We start from the raw sequence: 18,941 nt of genomic DNA on the forward strand, positions 1-18,941 counted from the left end.
TCCAATAAGTCAATTCATAGTTAAAACTGCGCATGCACATATCACGGAGGGAGAAAATATATCAAGGTCAGACATAAACACCACACAACATATGTTTATGTTGATTGATCTTATATACCATGGGATTACGCACATGTGCAGTTCAAACCATGAATTGGCTTATTAGAGACCACTTTTCTGTGGCCCTTAATTAACAAAATGTCTTTTATCTTCATTATTCTAATTATTAGAGACCAAAGCTGCTAAAAACCATGGAAACCCCAGTCCCAAAAGTAGTCTTTAATTGGAGGGAGACCTGTAATTCGATATTTTAATTGCTCCATATTTTTACAAATTATAATATTTCTATTAAAGTGGTGAAACATTTTCCAAGCCAATTAACAATTGCATATTACAGTAAGATTGTATAATACATACTCCAAGTATCGAAATGCACGCCATCGTGTCGGGATTCAATATTTCATCATTAATTATGTCATCATCAGAAATGCAATTGCAATTGGGAGGGAGGGGCAGTAATTCTGTTTATATTACTTTAATTCTGTTTATTCTATAAAATCCCTAAACTCCCTTAAAAAATCAGAAAAAAACTGAATTGTTTAATTTGGAAGTTAAATACAGTAAATAAATTATTTAATCCATTGGAATGACAAAATCTATATTTCAATTTCATTCTGACCTTTCCTTTTAGACATTATTATTTAAATTCAATTATATCTTTCCAGTTTGGGATGATGTTGCGAGTCAGCAGTTCGCTCAACGGGCAGTGGTTATTATGAAATTTACCAAGAATTTACTTAACTCCCACCAGCTATCTGCAAATGCACAGTTACGTAAAAAGTTTTTTAAAAAATGTGCTGCTCACATAATCATCACATGTGCAACACACTGTACAGACCTCCAGTGGACATCAGCTGCTTCAGTTAAAGAATCTAAAGGTATCTTCTTCTAAAAAGTTTGTGTTTGTTTATGTTAATTTACATTTTAATGGACATGTATAGGCTAATAGGCTATTCTAAAGATTCAGTCAAACTTAACTGACCAATCATAAACAGAACACACATGTTCCACACAGAGAAGTTAAGGTAAATTTACGCAGCTATATTTTGGGTAAGCAAGTTCTCGTAATTTTGAAAGCTCCGATGAGGGCAGTATAGAGACAGTAGAGTATATTTGCCCTAACGGCTGCCCATACAAAAAAGATCTGTTAATCAATTAGCCGAGTGTTTTTAGAGCTCCTCATTGGAGCTAAAAAGTTAGAGGTAGGAGAATAATACATAACTCGCAGTGTCATTGTGCCAAATTGCATATACGCGTGGTTCGTGACTACCTTGCCACTGTAACGAGGCACTTAATATTATGTTCATGTCCTAGAAGATTGGTTTCTCCCGACTGAACCTGGACGAGAAGCGGCTTGCACAGGGTTATGTTAAGACTGTAGTTAGCTGTGCCGGGCCTTCCCCACTTGGCCACTCAACTGATCTTTGACATTTTATCCTTTTTATTTTAGACTTACAGTCTGTGTTGTGCAATGCGTGTAGTGTGCCCTCTATCAGGGAACTACTTATATGGGACAATTCGTTGGATGCACCAGAGGGAGACCGTGTCCTGACTCAGGATGTGTTGAGTCACGTTCTGAAAATACTGCAGCCAAGACTAACGAAAGCTACGTGGAAGGGAGAACCTATTTGTAGACATGTGTATAAATGGTGCCTTATGCAAATGAAGGTCAGTTGAAACACACAATACAAACATCATAAAATGTAAAAACCTATGACTAAACAATTAAAACCAGCACCCCACACATCTCATTATGCGCTACCTCCAGCCTACTCTTGTGAACACCTACAGGGATGTTGGGTTGTCTTGTACTGAAACCAGAATGGCTTTATGCAAATTAAGTTCAGATAGGTCCATAAAACCCCATTTTCTATAACATCAGCTGGAGGTATTACTTGGTGGTTGAGGTGCTGCCTTTCCAATCCCAGAGCTCCAGAAATTTGCAGACAAAGGGTCTGACATGTCTGAGGGAGGGGTCCAAATTAAGAAGCCGAATAAAGCCTCAGTCATGGTTCCTGAATAAAAAAAATCCCAGTAGGGTTCATAGGGAGTTTTTTTTTTATAGCTTAGTATGGTAAAAATTGTGCTTTTAGACCAGAAAGGCCCTCGCCCCCCCCCCCCTCCCTCCTAATTGCAATTGCCACACTTACAAATGTGAATAAGTTCAGCATTGTCATACACTTGTTTCTTTGTGGCTTAAATTTAGTTTAGTAAATATAAAATAATCATTTTCTGAGTATCGTCTGAGGTGTCCCAACATAGAGCTGCAAGATGTAATAAAAATGTTATGGTAGACAGATTATATATTTTAGTAGTAAATAAGTAGTAATAATTTTTTTAAAAATCATTTCAGCACCCTCATCTTGGAGAACATCTTGATATGGTCCTACCCCCAGCCTTGCTATTCACAGATGATTATCAGGTAATGGGAAAATGCTTCACTCACAATGCATGATGAATAACTTGGTGATGAAGTTTAGTCATATTATTTGCTGTTAATGTTGCATGGCATCCAAGAATATGTTGCTTAAATAGCATAATACGATAGGAGTAATTACAATTCTTTCTAGGTCCATGATATTGTATCTCAAAAATCTGATGATGTCTTTTTTGCCAATTTTATTTGGATGATGTTTGAAGATTTGATCAATACATTTGATGCTAATCCTATGGTTGAGGCCCACGCTTCTAATAATTTAATCAAATTTGACCTAATTTGATGACCTGGAAGCTGATGATCGTTCAGCTGCACACTGCGTACTGATAGGCTAGGAATAACAATGGCGGAGTTTTGTAGTGAGTTCAGCAGCCAGTGATAATATGAAAAAAACAAGTTAAGTATATGCCGTCCAAATATTTGAAGCATATCTTAAAGCCACAAACTGTGATTTACAGAGTGTAAACGAGTTATCAAATGCAGGCCTCGATGAAGTGCTAGCGAAGCTCTTTTAGGCTAGGCCTATGCCTCTTCACGACTAAAGAATGGAGAATCTATGTAGTGCTTTATAAAACAAATATTTACTGGGATTTTGAAGCAGGTCATAGTTCAAATTATAACCTTTGGTGATCTGGAGACTGTACATGTCCCTTGACTTTGTCTTGGGACCATAGAGATATAATACTATAATACTAGAGCGCTAACTGCAATGTATTCAATGTTCGAAATAAGCAGAGCTGTGTGTGTGTGTGTACCATCCAAGATGGCTGCCATAGATTCAGCCAATCAAATTTCGCCTAAGCACTATCATTTTTAGTGGTGCCCTCAATTTGCACAGAAAGTTCAGTACAGCTAGTTACCCATATGTTTGAAACTCGAGCGTTGCAGTGTGTGGGTGTATTGTACACGATTTTAATTTTTTTTAAATTTTTCAATAAGATGCTCTACTCGGCCTCTTTTTGGCTATGATAGTTTAATAATTTGTTATTATCAATACTAATTATCATTAATGAAATAATAGTCAGTCAGAGGGCTTATTTATGGTAATAACATTATACTAAGCCTGAAGGTGACGCTTTCCTGTGGCGGCCATCTTGGATGGTACACATACACAACTCTGCATTGTTTCGCTACCTTGTCAGCACTCTAGTTGTTTAATAGCTCTATGCTTGGGACATAGTACAGCTTCCACATCACCAAGTGCTATAAGTTCATCTATGCCCCTCATGTCCATGGATTTTAGTCTACGAATTTCCCAAACAAAATGTATGGGGTGCATGGTGGCTGGTAGTGAATGCTAGAACTAGGCTTAGGCTTAATTATAAATTTCCAAATTTCACTTTGCTTGGTCAACATACTATTTTATTAAACTTAATATATTTTTCCATTTCAGATGCATAACAAGATTCTTGGGATAGAATGTCTGACTCACATAATCACGGAAGTGGTATGTTTATTGCAATTTGTTAAATGTCTTTAAATAGCCCCCTCCATTTATAGTCATTGGCACAGTTTATGTGTGGTAGAGCTGTATTTCGCTCTGATCCTGGGTGCTTTGTATCCTACAGAAAAGGTGCGATTCCAAACACGTGACCATTACATTATCTTGGCGATTATGATGTTTGCATTCCAATACCATAGCTCTGATTACAAATTCCAAGATTTTTATTTTCCCACAATTAACAACGACTTGTTATTAAGCCTAGTAATGAGATGCATAAATATATATATATATACTGTGTTCTGCTATTACAGTAGTCAAAACATCCTGCAATTGCAATCTGTCCTTCTAAATCAAGGATCTTATAATAGCAAGATAGCGTTCTCCGCGATTTCTGCGTGCAAATTCTGTAACAGTGTAGGACGCCCTCCTGCATTTACTTTTGAACTTTTGAACTTTGACATCTATGATCTACGTGCAAATTCTTGAACAACCACCATAGTAACAACTAGGACGCCCTCTCTCAATTGCAGTTATTTTTTTTGCTTCTTTTTACTGAACATTGACGCTTCTATTTGTATCACGTAGAATAGCGAAGAACGCTATCTTGTTATTATAAAATCTTCGTTCTAATTTCACTGTGTCTTGTCTTCAGTGAGTTAGACCATAACACACCTAGCAAGTTTTTCCAGTGTCGTCCTTTGCGAGTTTTGTTAGCTCCTGCAACTGTAAATTCTAATGCCCTCTGAGCAAGTGTGTCATGTAATGAGATAGTGTGTCATGTAACGTACTGTAGTATACTATAATTACCATTTATGTTTATTTCCACCAATCATTTTTTTTATATAGGATGCTACTGAATTGAAATGGCACAATAGGGCAGGTGTTGTCTATGAGGCAGTGCATTCACAAATCTACTCAAACAAAGCGCCTCTCTTGGACGTTGTTATTCCGTGCATTCTAGGTATTCTTGGAGTCATAGAGAAATCTCCGAAAATAGCTGATGGAGTGAGAAATGTAAGTTAAACTTGTGGTTTAATGTTAGTAATAATCTAAACCAACTCTTTTCCTGCAATTGAAGGTAATTTTTTTATGTGCACGATGTCTAATTCATCTGAACATATCTTGTATCTGAGGAGCTAGCTCAGTCGGCTAAACTGGTGGCAGCACTGAACTGTGGAGATCTCTTGGTCCATTCCCATTACTGTTCTCCTTGTGTTTCAGCTGGAGGGCTGAAATGCAAGTTTCAAAAGTGCACCAAATTGCTCATGAGCACGCTAAAGAAATGCAGTTCACTCTTTGGAAAAGAGTATGAGATTGTCTCCCGGTGTGTTGCCCAATTCACCACCAACTAAAAATTACTGACAAGTTCTTCAATATAAATATATATCAACGATGAATTGCACTTTTTAAATGATTTGGTTAGAAATATTAGAAATTCCAAGCTTTCATATTCAACATCTTGCCATATTTTGTATTTTTTTGTGATTTTTATGGGGAAATTTTATAATCTGTAGTGAGGACAATATGATTAAAAAATGTATTGTGTCATATAAAGCGTACAATATTGTCTCTATAGAGTCATGTTAGCAACAGTCGTCATACCGAAGTGATTTTATGAAAAACGTATTTTGAAAATTCATGTGCAACAGAACGTTTTTAATAACAATCCACTCATTCTGAAATCGAAAAGCACCATCCGAGCGCCGTTGGTTCGAGCCGAGGGAGGGTTAATTAGAAATTTTTTGAAAATATAAGCCGCTAGATGCTCATACAGGGCATCTCTACTTAAAAAAGTTACCTGTGTGTTTCTTAATGCAAAAAACATTGATTGATTGATTAAATTGCTACAATTTGTGGTCCAGTATAGGCCTAGTCGGCAAAACAGAATGCAAAATTAATAAAGTTAGAAATCTAGTCCCCAAACCTAACAGAAAACGGATTATTTTTGGCTTGTTCTCGCGGGCCGCATAACACGCACTTGCTTGCTGGAGATGTCCCGCTGGCCGCCAGTTGAGAACCCCTGTGTTAAGCTCTCATTGAGAGTGGAGATGTATTCGGTTACCGTCGGTTGTACCATTCAATTGAAATACAGCCCGGCTTTTGTTTTTTCGTAGGTGTTTTTCAATTGTTATTAATAACCCGTCTCAATTACCCCCTTACAGGTTAATAGATATGATGAAGTATTGCAAGTTCTACTAATGAACATGATGGGAGAGCAAGTTATTGTCCTTAGAAGACTCTACTTAAGACATGTTCCTTTGTTCGTAGACAAGATGGGCATCACTATCGTACGCCATATTAAGGTGAGCTATTGCACTATTTTTTATTTACCCTGAAATGGATTGAAGCTCATCTCGGGTATAAGCCCACACCCTGACTTTTGAGTTATTTTCATGCATAATGTTGCACTCCAGCATAAGTCCACTTTATATATTTGAAATTCGAAATGTAATTTATGCCACTACGTGCATCAAGATTATCATTTCTGGAAGTATTGGTTCCAAATATGAAATTAAATGAATTTAAATATTTTAAGCCTACATTTAAATTTAGGCTAAAATATTTAAATCAAATAAAAAAATGTTGGGCTAATTTCTCATATTGTTTCAATGTTGGATGAGCTATTAAATGTGAACATCTCATCTAGTACTCAACAATAATATGGAAAATCGACCCAATATTTGTTAACTGATAAATAAGAGATATTGAGGGTGCACTTGGTCCATATTTAACGGCTGTCATGTAAATATGTAATGTAAAAAGTTCTGAAAACTGTTTAATTTAAACCTGTTTAAAGTGTACTAATGTTTTTCAGTAATATTTCAATAGTATGTAGATAAATATTTATTGATTTTTATGTTTAATGCTGTTTATTAGTCATAAAGTAAAAATATGATTGTAGAGAAAGAATGAAAATCTTTTTTCTCAGGATTTCTCTGTGAAGCTAGAAAATTTGAGTGTAGCCTTAAGCTGCTTTCACATTAAATCTGAACCGAATTTCAGACCATGTTTCCAATGCTCTGAACGCCAGCATCCATTGAACATCAGCGTCCCTATTCTTACACACTGATTTGATTTTCTGATTTGTCCAGTAGGCTTTCCAAACCGAAAATTCAGGTTTTGTGTGAATGCACCTGTACAGTGCAGTACTCCTTGTAATTGGATTTCTAGGTCCTAATAAAAGCTTCCCTTCAAAATCTCCACAATTTTGTGTTTAACCAGGTGGCATACCTGTATCAGTACAATAATAATAATAATAATAATAATAATAATAATAATAATAATAATTATAATAGTGTAATTTTACATAGCGCACATATCCATCTAATGTAAGATGCTCAGGGCGCTTGATATGTGGAGATGTGGGTATTCTACCAGTACCCTTGGTAGAACTTGTACATTAGCTCAGTTTCAGCAGCCTACACCTTAAGTTCAGATCCCATTCTGATAAGAGTACACACCTTTATAAGTTGAAACTACTTTAATTGTACACGTGAACTCATCACAATATGTTTATTACCAGAATTTGTATGATAAAATGTGCAGTGAACAAGTAAAACTCTGTTCAGTAGTTGAACTAATCTAGTTAAAGTATCCATTAATTCAGAAATCTAAAAAGAGTTTTTACCACCATTAACATTTATTTTTACTATTCACGCAATACTTAATTGAAGGCTACCAATAGTGCTCTCTTTCTGTTTTCAATAACTTGCATAGGAACCATGGTCCTGGCACAGGTCTGGTGTATGATACTTGTCTCAACATACTCTGCAAATGCAGTGAGGAGTAGAAGGGAATTCTGCTTACACTATATAATACTGATAATACTAATCACATCAACCTCTTCCTAACTGCCACCTTTATTACGACGCTAAGGAGCTGAAGATTGATTTGTAAAATGCAAAAACCTTTTGATCCCAAAGCCCAGAGTTGAAATCTAGCAAATGACTGTGCAACACTATATTCTCATCTTGAATACAAACAACTTTATTGTGCCTTCTGAAACCATGGCTTGCATTGGATTTAGTCTTCACCAAGACGAAGGGCAACTTAACATTGGTCAAATCGTACTGCTCAGGGCTGTAAAATGTCAGGTTTTTTCTGCTACACCCAGGTCTATTTGGCCAAAAAAATATGTACAGTATGTTAGGTACATGTTTATTGACTGTTTTTTAATGTATGTTGTGTACAATTGTATCAATTCAGCCGTTGGTTGCCTTTTTAATTTTAATGTTTGCTTGAATAAATATTGAATATAATATTTTACTAAACTGCACTTTGACAGCCTGTATCTTTATTCAGTTATCAATTTACACATCATCTACAAAAGCACAAAACACGGTGATACTCCATTCAATTAATAACAGAATAGCTAATAAATGGAAAATAATATACAATTAGATTCCAAAAAAAAAAGTTTTATTATTCTAGGCCCAGCCTGTGTTTTATGGTAGTGAACATGTCCCTTGCCCTAAGTCTAACTACCCTGAATTTTTATACCCTAGCATAAAAATTTGAGTCCTGGAGCTTGTATCACTAACATTTTACAGCTCTGCTGATCCCATTCGGATCTAAATACCCAGTAGATTTGCCCGCCTTTCTTTCCTTGGCAGATTCTTCAATCTTACATTTATATGCTATGGGGAATGTTTTCTGTTTTTTTTTCTGTTGAGATAAGTCAGTTTTACCTTCCCAATATTTGACCCCTATACCTTGTACTCCTGGGTGGAGAGAGACAAACATAGTTAAAGTGACAAGGACACAAGCAATTTAACAGCAAGGGATTCTAAACAATCTCAAATATATATAAGTTTTGTTTTGACTTAAAAATCTTGAAAGTTATTTGTCTTCAATTGAAATTTAGAAAGGATATATATTTTCATGATGTATTTATTTTCCCATGAAAAATACCAAAAGAATATTGAAAAAAAAATTGAAATTAATTAATTAATTTTGAAGTAACATAAAAGTTATCAACTTGAATGTATTTGAATTGAATCAATTAGTGTATGTAAAAAAATGTTTACCCATAATTTTAAAGCAGAAGTGATAGAAATACTTCCATTCATTGGAAGTGTTTTATATTATTTTTTAATCATTATCCAGTATAAATAATAACAATAAAAAATATTATTAATCAGTTGTTTTTTTGTTTTTTGTTTTTTTCTTAATTTGTGCCATTTTCAAGGGACAATACATCTTTAATAGATGCATAAATGATATTCCATAGACCATTTGGCTAGGAATTAATTAAATGCTATCAGTAGTAAATGGTCTGTAAATTAGAGACAACATTTTAAGCCTTCATTTAAATGTTTGGTCTATTTATTCTTAGTATTATCGTCTATATATTTCTGTCTCACCTTTCTAAGGATTTACGAAAATATTAAAATTTCATTCCGTAAATAAATATGTGTTTATATGAAGATATCCATCGTCTACATCTAATCCCTCTGGCTTGCTGTACATGAACCAGCTTAGATACCACAGACTTGGGACAACCAACATTCAACACTTAAGCCTGCCGTACGTCATACTTAGTTAAGCTGAACTTCCCACTCCCCTTAATGATAATTGCTGATGCTGAAATTTTTGCTGTAACAATCAAAACAGAGCTTGCCAGACTGTAAAGTGTTAATATTTGACTACAAACTTTTCTGAAATATCATCGCCATCTACCCACACATCAAACATAGGAAAAAGGTATGGATAGACAATAGATGCCAACTTGTATGTGATATCTACAGTACAGGCCACTATGTATATTGAGTTATAGGCAGGGATGTACTTATGGTGGGCGGGGCCACTCAGCCGTGAAGTTTCCACCCAGTCTAAAGCTGATTTCATGGTCCTCCACCATCCTTTTTTAATGTACTTTTCCATCCTTAAAATTCACTCTTATTTTTTTTTGACCAACATCACCCACCCACTCTTAAATGTTTATCACTCACCTTTGTTTTCTACAGCTACAACCTTGTATAGGCTGCATAAACAAATTTCCAATTTATAAGAGAGAGATCTTGTGTCATCCATGTAATTCATTTACTCTATGGAAAAATAGGGGTGGCATTCGTGAAAAATGTTTTTTTTTTTCATTTTTTTGTTCACAACTTTTAAAAGTGATCTTACTTTTCTCCATTTTGCACATGGAAGTTGTCTAAATTTGGTGTCTGATGTAAGGTATCGCCATTCTAGGTCTAAATTCATTGCAAAATATCAATTATGGGTTATTTTTATTCAGTCTGATGAATACACTTTGAAAGACAAATAATGTGACAGGCTTTAATTGCAAGCATTGCGATTTAATATGTTAATTTTAGTGACTCAAAAAATAAAAAACTAAAAAAAGAAATTTTTTTTCTGTGCGCCTGCCCCTCCTATACATTTTTCAGCATTAAAGGGCAAACAAACAATTAATTTTTTTAGGCCTTATATAATCCATTGCTTTTCTTTTTGCTGTGAGATTGAATTATGAATATTTAATATGTGGTACAGCTTAGGTGTAGGGATTGTGGGTATGTGACGAAGTGCCACAATGTGTCTTTACAGATGGCTTTATTTAATAGGTTCACATGTTTGGGGAATACATGTTGGTTTATGGTTTATGTGGCTATAAATGAGTTTGCATGTTCATGCTAATGTGGAGTACTTTTTAGGTATGTGCGGTAGACTGGTGTGCTTGTCAACGCTGTGATTAATGGATTTATCGAATCTCTTGTGTATCAGTTTTCCTCTGCAATCACATCTACATTCAGCCTACTTAATATAGTGGTTACTATTTCTACGAATACTTAAAATCATTACTTTCTTTGTTGGAACACCCTAAATTAGGTGCGGCAACATAAGGCACTGCAGTACACATTCTGTACTGTCTTTTGGATACCCTTTCAATACAAGTGTACAATCTCATACTTGCAATATATGGCAATACACATAGTTTATAGATTGAATGAACACAATTTATTATTACGTTACTTTATTGCCCAAAACCAGATCATTTGACACATAATGGCAATTAATTCAGGGTGCAGGCAGGAACTTAAAAGGAAACTAAATCACTGAAAGAAAAGTTAAAGTTACTCCTAAGGTAACATAACTCAATAAAAGTTAATTACAAATAATTTCTTGTATAAAATTATGAACAAAATTCAATTAAATTGACAGGAAGGTCATTCAACTTTATGATTTTTTTTGTTGAAGTAGGACACAGCCTCCTCAGTACCCAATGTTGCTCAATTGGCCCTGTATGTAAAATACTGAAACAATCTATTATAAAATGATAATGATACTAGGCAAGACTTTATACCTTGTTATAGCTTCAATTTTTAAAGATCTTCAGACAAGTGCAGAATTTGTTCAGAAGTACGAATAAAGAAGATGTGAGTGAAGTAAAACACCTTTAGAGTAGTGGCGGCTCCAGAATATATTTTCTGGGGGGCTGAGCTGTCCGACAGGAGCTTGTAGGCTCGAGCTGGAGGGAGGGTTTGAGAGGGGGTGCCCCCTCCCAAATGAGATATTTTTTAGAATAGGAACCTCTGGATGGCCAGAAATGACACTCTGAGACTGTGACAGACATACGTTGGCTTAGCGTGGGCCTATTTTAAAATTATTTTTAGTCTGACTCCCCTACGAGCTCTCTCCGATTGGGGGCTTGACCTATCCGGTGGGGGAACTTAAGCCTAACATAGATAAATCATTAAATCATCGTCGACATGACATCAGTTTTCTGAAAATTGTCTGTAGACAGCAATACCTTAAAAATAATAAAATAAACTTATTAATTAGAACCAACTAATATGTCGATTTTTACTAATTATTAAAATATATAAAAACGGTAGACTAGTATATAAGAGCATATTTTTGAACTTAGTCTGTAAAAACAGGTTGTTGAACTTAATTTCCAAACCCCCACTTAAATGTTTAACATCAGTGTGTGGTGGTTGAGATGGTAATTGATTTAAAGTTTCCTTTTTATGAAACAAGTTGGCCTATGTTGACTTCCCCCTTAGGGAAAAGAAAATATTTTTGCAACAAAAAAAAAAAAAAAAAAATTATCCAACACTTTGAAAAAACAGAACAGTAGTTTTATGGCCAATAGCTGACAACATCAAACTTAATATCTCATTTAAAATGGATTGACACAAGCAATCATAAAATTAAGTATTTTTAAAAAACTTTTTTAATCATGGTGAAATTCCGTAAAATCCGTGGTTCTTAATTAATTTGTGTGAAGGGCCAAATTATTTTTAGAGTTGATCTCGCATGCCAACGATAATCTCCGCTGAATTGGAAGCAATCGCATACATCTGGGTAAAACTCTTGCTGCTGACAAACTTCGGCTGTGGCTTAGTCAAATTTAGTGGGTCACTTTATAAATGTTATCGATAACTATACAAAAGTGTAGGCTTAGAATCTAGACACATTTTTGGAAAAAAGTAACATGAACACCAATATTACATATAGCATTTGGTAAATTTCCACATGTACAGAGTATGCATAACTATGTCCTTGTAGTTTATGAGCACTCTTCTTTGGTACACCACCTTTTTATTAACCTTGTAAAATTGAATAAAAAAAGCTACAGTAGGACGAAACACAGTGAACAGAACAAAACATGAGGCAGACTTTGGCGGAACATGAAGTTCGAGTGTGTGTGTCTTGTATTTGTAGGGAAAGAGAAATATATTTTTGTTCTTTGGTACTGTACACTAACTTTTTATTAACCAGTACAATTAAGTACAAAGGTCATTAACGAAACAGTGAATGTCGCAGCACATAATGTTGGTGTAATTTCAATACTGTGACTTGCAATTTTAGGACTTTAAAATTATTTTTAGTCTGACTGCCCGACGAGCTCTCTCTGATTGGGGGCTTGACCTGTCCGGTGAGGGAACTTAAGCCTAACATAGATAAATCATTTAATCATCGTCGACATGATATCAGTTTTCTGAAAATTGTCTGTAGACAGCAAAGCCTTAAAAATAATAAAATAAACTTATTGATTAGAACCAACTAATATGTTGATTTTTACTAATTATTAAAATATATAAAAATGGTAGACTAGTATATAAGAGCATATTGATGAACTTAGTCTGTAAAAACAGGTTGTTGAACTTAATTTCCAAACCCCCACTTAAATGTTTAACATCAATGCGTGGTGGTTGAGATGGTAATTGATTTAAAGTTTCCTTTTTATGAAACAAGTTGGCCTATGTTGACTTCCCCCTTAGGGAAAAGAAAATATTTTTGCAACAAAAAAAAAAAATTAAAAAAATTAACACTTTGAAAAAACAGAACAGTAGTTTTATGGCCAATAGCTGACAACATCAAACTTAATATCTCCTTTAAAATGGATTGACACAAGCAATCATAAAATTAAGTATTTTTTAAAAACTTTTTTAATCATGGTGAAATTCCGTAAAATCCGTGGTTCTTAATTAATTTGTGTGAAGGGCCAAATTATTTTTAGAGTTGATCTCGCATGCCAACGATAATCTCCGCTGAATTGGAAGCAATCGCATACATCTGGGTAAAACTCTTGCTGCTGACAAACTTCGGCTGTGGCTTAGTCAAATTTAGTGGGTCACTTTATAAATGTTATCGATAACTATACAAAAGTGTAGGCTTAGAATCTAGACACATTTTTGGAAAAAAGTAACATGAACACCAATATTACATATAGCATTTGGTAAATTTCCACATGTACAGAGTATGCATAACTATGTCCTTGTAGTTTATGAGCACTCTTCTTTGGTACACCACCTTTTTATTAACCTTGTAAAATTGAATAAAAAAAGCTACAGTAGGACGAAACACAGTGAACAGAACAAAACATGAGGCAGACTTTGGCGGAACATGAAGTCCGAGTGTGTGTGTCTTGTATTTGTAGGGAAAGAGAAATATATTTTTGTTCTTTGGTACTGTACACTAACTTTTTATTAACCAGTACAATTAAGTACAAAGGTCATTAACGAAACAGTGAATGTCGCAGCACATAATGTTGGTGTAATTTCAATACTGTGACTTGCAATTTTAGGACAAGCGAAATTTCTACTTAAATGATATTTAGCCCTATTGTTCACTACGAACCTCAATCCCCAGAAAAAAACCCAACTTTATTTTGCGAATAAATCTTGTATTAAAGAAGTTGTAATACAGTAGTTTTCATTTGTTTTTAACGTCTTTATTCGTTAGTTGCAACCTCCATTTCTAATTATGCTACAACCTAAATTTGCAAAACAACAACAGTAATGGTCAATTAACTTATTCAATTTTTTCAAATCTATTAATGTTGGTCTAATTATTAAGTATTAACATACAATAAAACCCAAATGTATTGAAAAATAACCTAAATATTTTGTTGTTTACCTATGATTAACAATGGTCTTCTACCAGCATGGGTCTCAAATCGCACCTCAATAGGTTTAGTGTCACTAAGTACAACTGATTTTCCTAAGACTCAAAAAGGTGTTTCACGAAAAACTTGGGAATGTTCAATCATTAGATACAGATTTTTGATGATATTAAAAAACTGGGAGAAAATGATCACAAAAGGGTGGTTATGTCCCATTTCCACTCAGATTTAAAAATCAGCTGTACAACATCAAAAACTGTTTTCCATCCATAGGCTTTAAAAGACAAAAAGAATTAAAAATACTGGTTTTATACTGATTCTACTAGATTTGACATAATGTTCCTTTTTACTGGATTGAACTAATAAAAGTGGACCTCTTTCATTACAAGATATTTTGAGTATTTTTTAATGTTGTAAAATACAGATTTGCATTCATTAATTATTCTTACTGTTTTTCCACAAAATCTGTTATTGAATCCACATGTCTTCTCCATACCTACTGTATAAATTTACTGTGGTATGTACATTTAAATTGAGCAATTTGTAAACCTACCACATACCAGCAAACACTACAAAAATAAATGGCCCTAGTAAAGGTCACACTATCTGACCTCCGACAATTAGTAAGGACTCTTGAACAAATAAGCATGAGTGTCCAAGAAGCCCAACAGTACGACCCCCTAGTTGTGAATCTTGGAACAAATGTTGTCTATAGGGAGAGGCTCCTTAAAAATTTATCCTTTGATCTATACCAAGGTTACGAATGTTGTTTGGCAAGTGTGTTGCTACACCTACCAATACCCTTTGTGCATTGATGTTATGGTTTCATGCTCAATGGCCATTTTCTCACACCTGACATGGTTATTTCTTGGATATGGCAATTTTACTGGTAAAACATTAGTTCATCAGTCTCATTTGTTAATTTGTGGAATTTATTGGGTTTTATGTAGGGCAATTCTTCAAGATTGGTTTCTAGCTATTTTCCATTAATTCTCTGGAACCAGCTGCCTCAAATTACAGATATAGGGCCAGTGGTGGCACTAGCAGGGGACCCAGGGGTGCACAGAACCTCACATCAGGGAAACCTGGACCCCTGTCAGGGGAGAAGCCAATTATTTGGTTTAGGAACAGTGTTTAAAAAAAACAAAAAACACATTTTTACAGTCTGTGACTTTTTTTTGGGGCATCAAGGTGCCTATTCATAAATTTGTTCCATGGTGTCAGCTGAGGTGGGTAAACCCCCTGTCAGGGACCTTGGACCTCTTGTCATAGACCCCACACTCGGGGACCACACCTGATCGAGGAGTCTCGGTCATTGCCACTGTATAGTGCTTATTGGCACTGATGAGCAAACTTAAATGGAAAATTTTATAAATTTAAGTTGATATTTTATCATGTTTTTAGCAGCCCTTGCTGCGGATAAGCCACTATATAGGGCGTACTTACCCTGATGTAAAAATAATGTGGAATAAAATAATATAAATTGAAGTAAATGTTTTTATCATATTTTTAACAGCCCTTGTTGCGAATAATAACAAGCTACATTGAGGTCAGTGATAGTCAGGATGAGGAAGGACGATTGTATACGTTGCATCTAATAAATTGCCTGATACAAGCTGCTGGGTTTCGGTACGTTGTTCATAATACCTTTTTTTTAAATTAAGAATTGTGGCGCCATGTAGGACTGCTTCTTTTATTTTTGTCTGCATTCCAGTTATTCATATGTCAAATTTTGTATTTTTTTTTATTATGTTAAGAAATTTTGTATTCATCTTAAACCTATTGAAGGTATTGAAAAAGTAAGAGAAACAAAAAGTAATTTGAGTAAAATATTTTGTTTAAAAATCTTTAATGATCTTCACATTGCCTAAAACTGTAAAAAAAAAAGTGTCCCCTTAATAGGGTTGTGTCCCAAAAGAGGGGTTCTACTGTATTTTCATGCTGGTTTGTTTTCTTTTTTCGAAATGTTGTGGTGTCAACCACCAGACTGTATATTGACTTTCATGGAAAATTGTGCTTTGCCCTTCACACTCAGCAGATAGGTGCATCATAATACACAGTTCACTGCCTGCACCAGATTGTAGTACAGGAACAGTTTTACCAGACAGAATTCGGTACTAAAAGTTTTATGTGACAAATGCATGTGTGGTATACCATTACCTTAGTTTCTCATCTATAAGCCCACACCTTACTTTCCTCAGTAAAATTGACATTGAATAAGGCATGTGGTGTGGAAACATTGCCTTTTTGAGTGGCCATCCCTGAAAATGATTGGACAAGCTATCTAATTTGGAAAAAAAAAAAAAAAAATCTTTTGATTTGCGAATAGTGGATGTCTCCGGGTGAAAAGGCCAACCCCACAAAATTATTCCACTTTTTTGTTTAGTATATTGATATAATATGACGTTATCATCCATGGCCATTAGAAGTGATGTGACATCATGCACATATATGGGTGTGACTTGACATTAACATGCCCATATATGGGCAAGTCATGGATATTTGTCATGTAATACTGTACATACATTATGTTATGGACACAGATTTATCCCCCCCCCCCCCCCCCCCCCTATTTTCCCATGTATATACTTTATTTAAAAAAATACTTTAATGACAAAATAAAAAATAAATTAGGCTATATATGAGTAATGGGCCAAAGAAACTGGATCAGTCATTAATTAATTAATACCATTGACCTTTAACCTACATTTGGCTGGGAGAGCTAAGGCTAGGTTGAGCTATCTTAAGAGGACACACGATCATTATCCGTTTCTTAATGTGTTAATGCTGTAACAAAACAGCCGCAGTCAGCGGTAGTAACACGTACACGCAACATGGTCTTGTTCAAGCACTTAAAAATATTTACCGGTGTCCTGTAGGTAATTTCGCAGTAATTAGAAAAATTATCAAGCAAATCCCACTGGATTTAAACTACTGGACTGAACCCCTAGGCCAGTTCTAACAATTGTTCTTATTGGTCAATGTTGTGGTGTCCTGTTTAGGTGGTGTGACAAATGAAAAATGAAATTAGATAATCTATCTTTGAGTTCCAGTTAATGCTTATCTTATCCTGTTAAGTTTTTTTCTAGTCTTTCAGAGTTAGTGAAATTTCTAGTTGAGCGTGGAGTTGATATTTTGTATAATAATGCTTGCCTTCCGATACACAGGATGTTGGATTCAAATCCTATTAGGTACCAGGATTTCTCCCAAAACTTCCTAAGCCTCAGTGTGGGACCAGGGTATCTTGGCAAGGAGAGGAGGTCTTTGTTGGGGACATCAACACAATTTTGTGAGGGGGAAAAACTCTGCAGATTAAATTAGCCTTTCCAATCCCTAAAATTGCTTGAGGTTTGAGGAGTCTTATGCACTCCCTATTATTTTTGTTGTTATTATTGAAGTATACAGTATTTCAATTTGCAAATAATGTTATAAAGGGGTACAAATCTTGAATATTTATTTTTGGATGATCATTTTAGTCACACATGCTTTATCAGCAGTTTGTGAAATGCATATAAATGGTCTTGCCCATGTTCTTTGGACACTCTTTCATTCTAGTTTCATAATCTCTTTACTTTACTGTAGTGCAATATCTATGGTCTCATCTGTTTTGTATCTTGGGACCCCTCTGAAAATAAACTCTGTATTAGGATTTGGAGTGTTAGGCCTATCCCTGATATTATTGCTTTTGATTATACATGGCTCAGTGTTTTGTATTTGTTTATGATATAAATTAAATTAAAACATATCAAGCTTATCATACAGTATGTTTTATTTCAATGGTGTACAGTGTTAAAAAAATATTGTTTCTACTTTAGTTTACCAAGACACTCAGATGTTCTTCTTAAGGCATTGCTTAAACTTCTTTACGATTCATGTTTACAAGACTTTAACTCAAATCAACAAGGTAAGTTTATTTTAATATCCATGATTATCATAATTCATAATATTACTGGTATGTTACTAAAACAATGGAGTAGACAACAATTAAGAAATCGTTCTTAAGGGGAAAATAATATGACGTTAATTTGGAAAATAACTCAAAAGATATTCCCCTTAAGTCCAAGTTAGTGCTAGTAATAATATTAATATTATTTTTATAATTATCATAATATTATTATTAATAATCATTAATAATAATTGCTAGCAATTTATTTAGGTATGTTAATTCAATCTTCAATATTCATAAAATACATACATAGCAGCAACAAGGCTGAATTGCGTATGGATCACAAAGGTAAAATCCTATGAGGCGCCAGGATAATTATATTATTGTTATAGTGGTAGCTTCAAAGATTTGCAAAAGCAAAGTTATAAAAGTCAGACAGGGGTGGGGGTTCATGGTTGTCTGATGGGACGTTTTCTCCTGACCCGGCTGATGTCCCCATGGCAACTACATTCACCATACAAATCGGTGGTTGTCATCAAATTCATAGACATTAAACGCCTACTTCTGTGATGATGACATTGATTTTACAAATCTACATTTATAAACTTAGGAGCCAATTATTATTTTCATAAGATAGATAGATAGATAGATTTTAAAATTTATATAGCGCCGGTTAAACCGAAGTTGTCACTATTGCTTTACAATGAATTACAAAATAAAGAGCAAAATACAATAAAGTAATAAAATAATAATAATAATA

At 34.6% G+C, this 18,941-nt stretch overlaps 1 protein-coding gene across 1 annotated transcript in view; it reads left to right on the plus strand.

The window, feature by feature from the left end:
• The first annotated feature begins 729 nt into the window (after positions 1-729).
• Positions 730-18,941, plus strand: part of LOC117113170 (TELO2-interacting protein 2-like) — a 25,423-nt gene continuing 7,211 nt past the window's right edge. The window contains exons 1-8 of the mRNA XM_033256445.1: positions 730-938; positions 1,511-1,728; positions 2,414-2,482; positions 3,891-3,944; positions 4,788-4,955; positions 6,104-6,244; positions 15,812-15,924; positions 18,111-18,199. Coding sequence (XP_033112336.1) covers positions 776-938; positions 1,511-1,728; positions 2,414-2,482; positions 3,891-3,944; positions 4,788-4,955; positions 6,104-6,244; positions 15,812-15,924; positions 18,111-18,199 — 1,015 coding nt within the window. The 5' untranslated portion in view covers positions 730-775. The remainder of the gene's footprint in view (positions 939-1,510; positions 1,729-2,413; positions 2,483-3,890; positions 3,945-4,787; positions 4,956-6,103; positions 6,245-15,811; positions 15,925-18,110; positions 18,200-18,941) is intronic.

Source organism: Anneissia japonica, unplaced genomic scaffold, assembly GCF_011630105.1.
Source record: "Anneissia japonica isolate Jap-2015-1 unplaced genomic scaffold, ASM1163010v1 scaffold93_len1081246_cov171, whole genome shotgun sequence".
NCBI lineage: Eukaryota > Metazoa > Echinodermata > Crinoidea > Comatulida > Comatulidae > Anneissia > Anneissia japonica.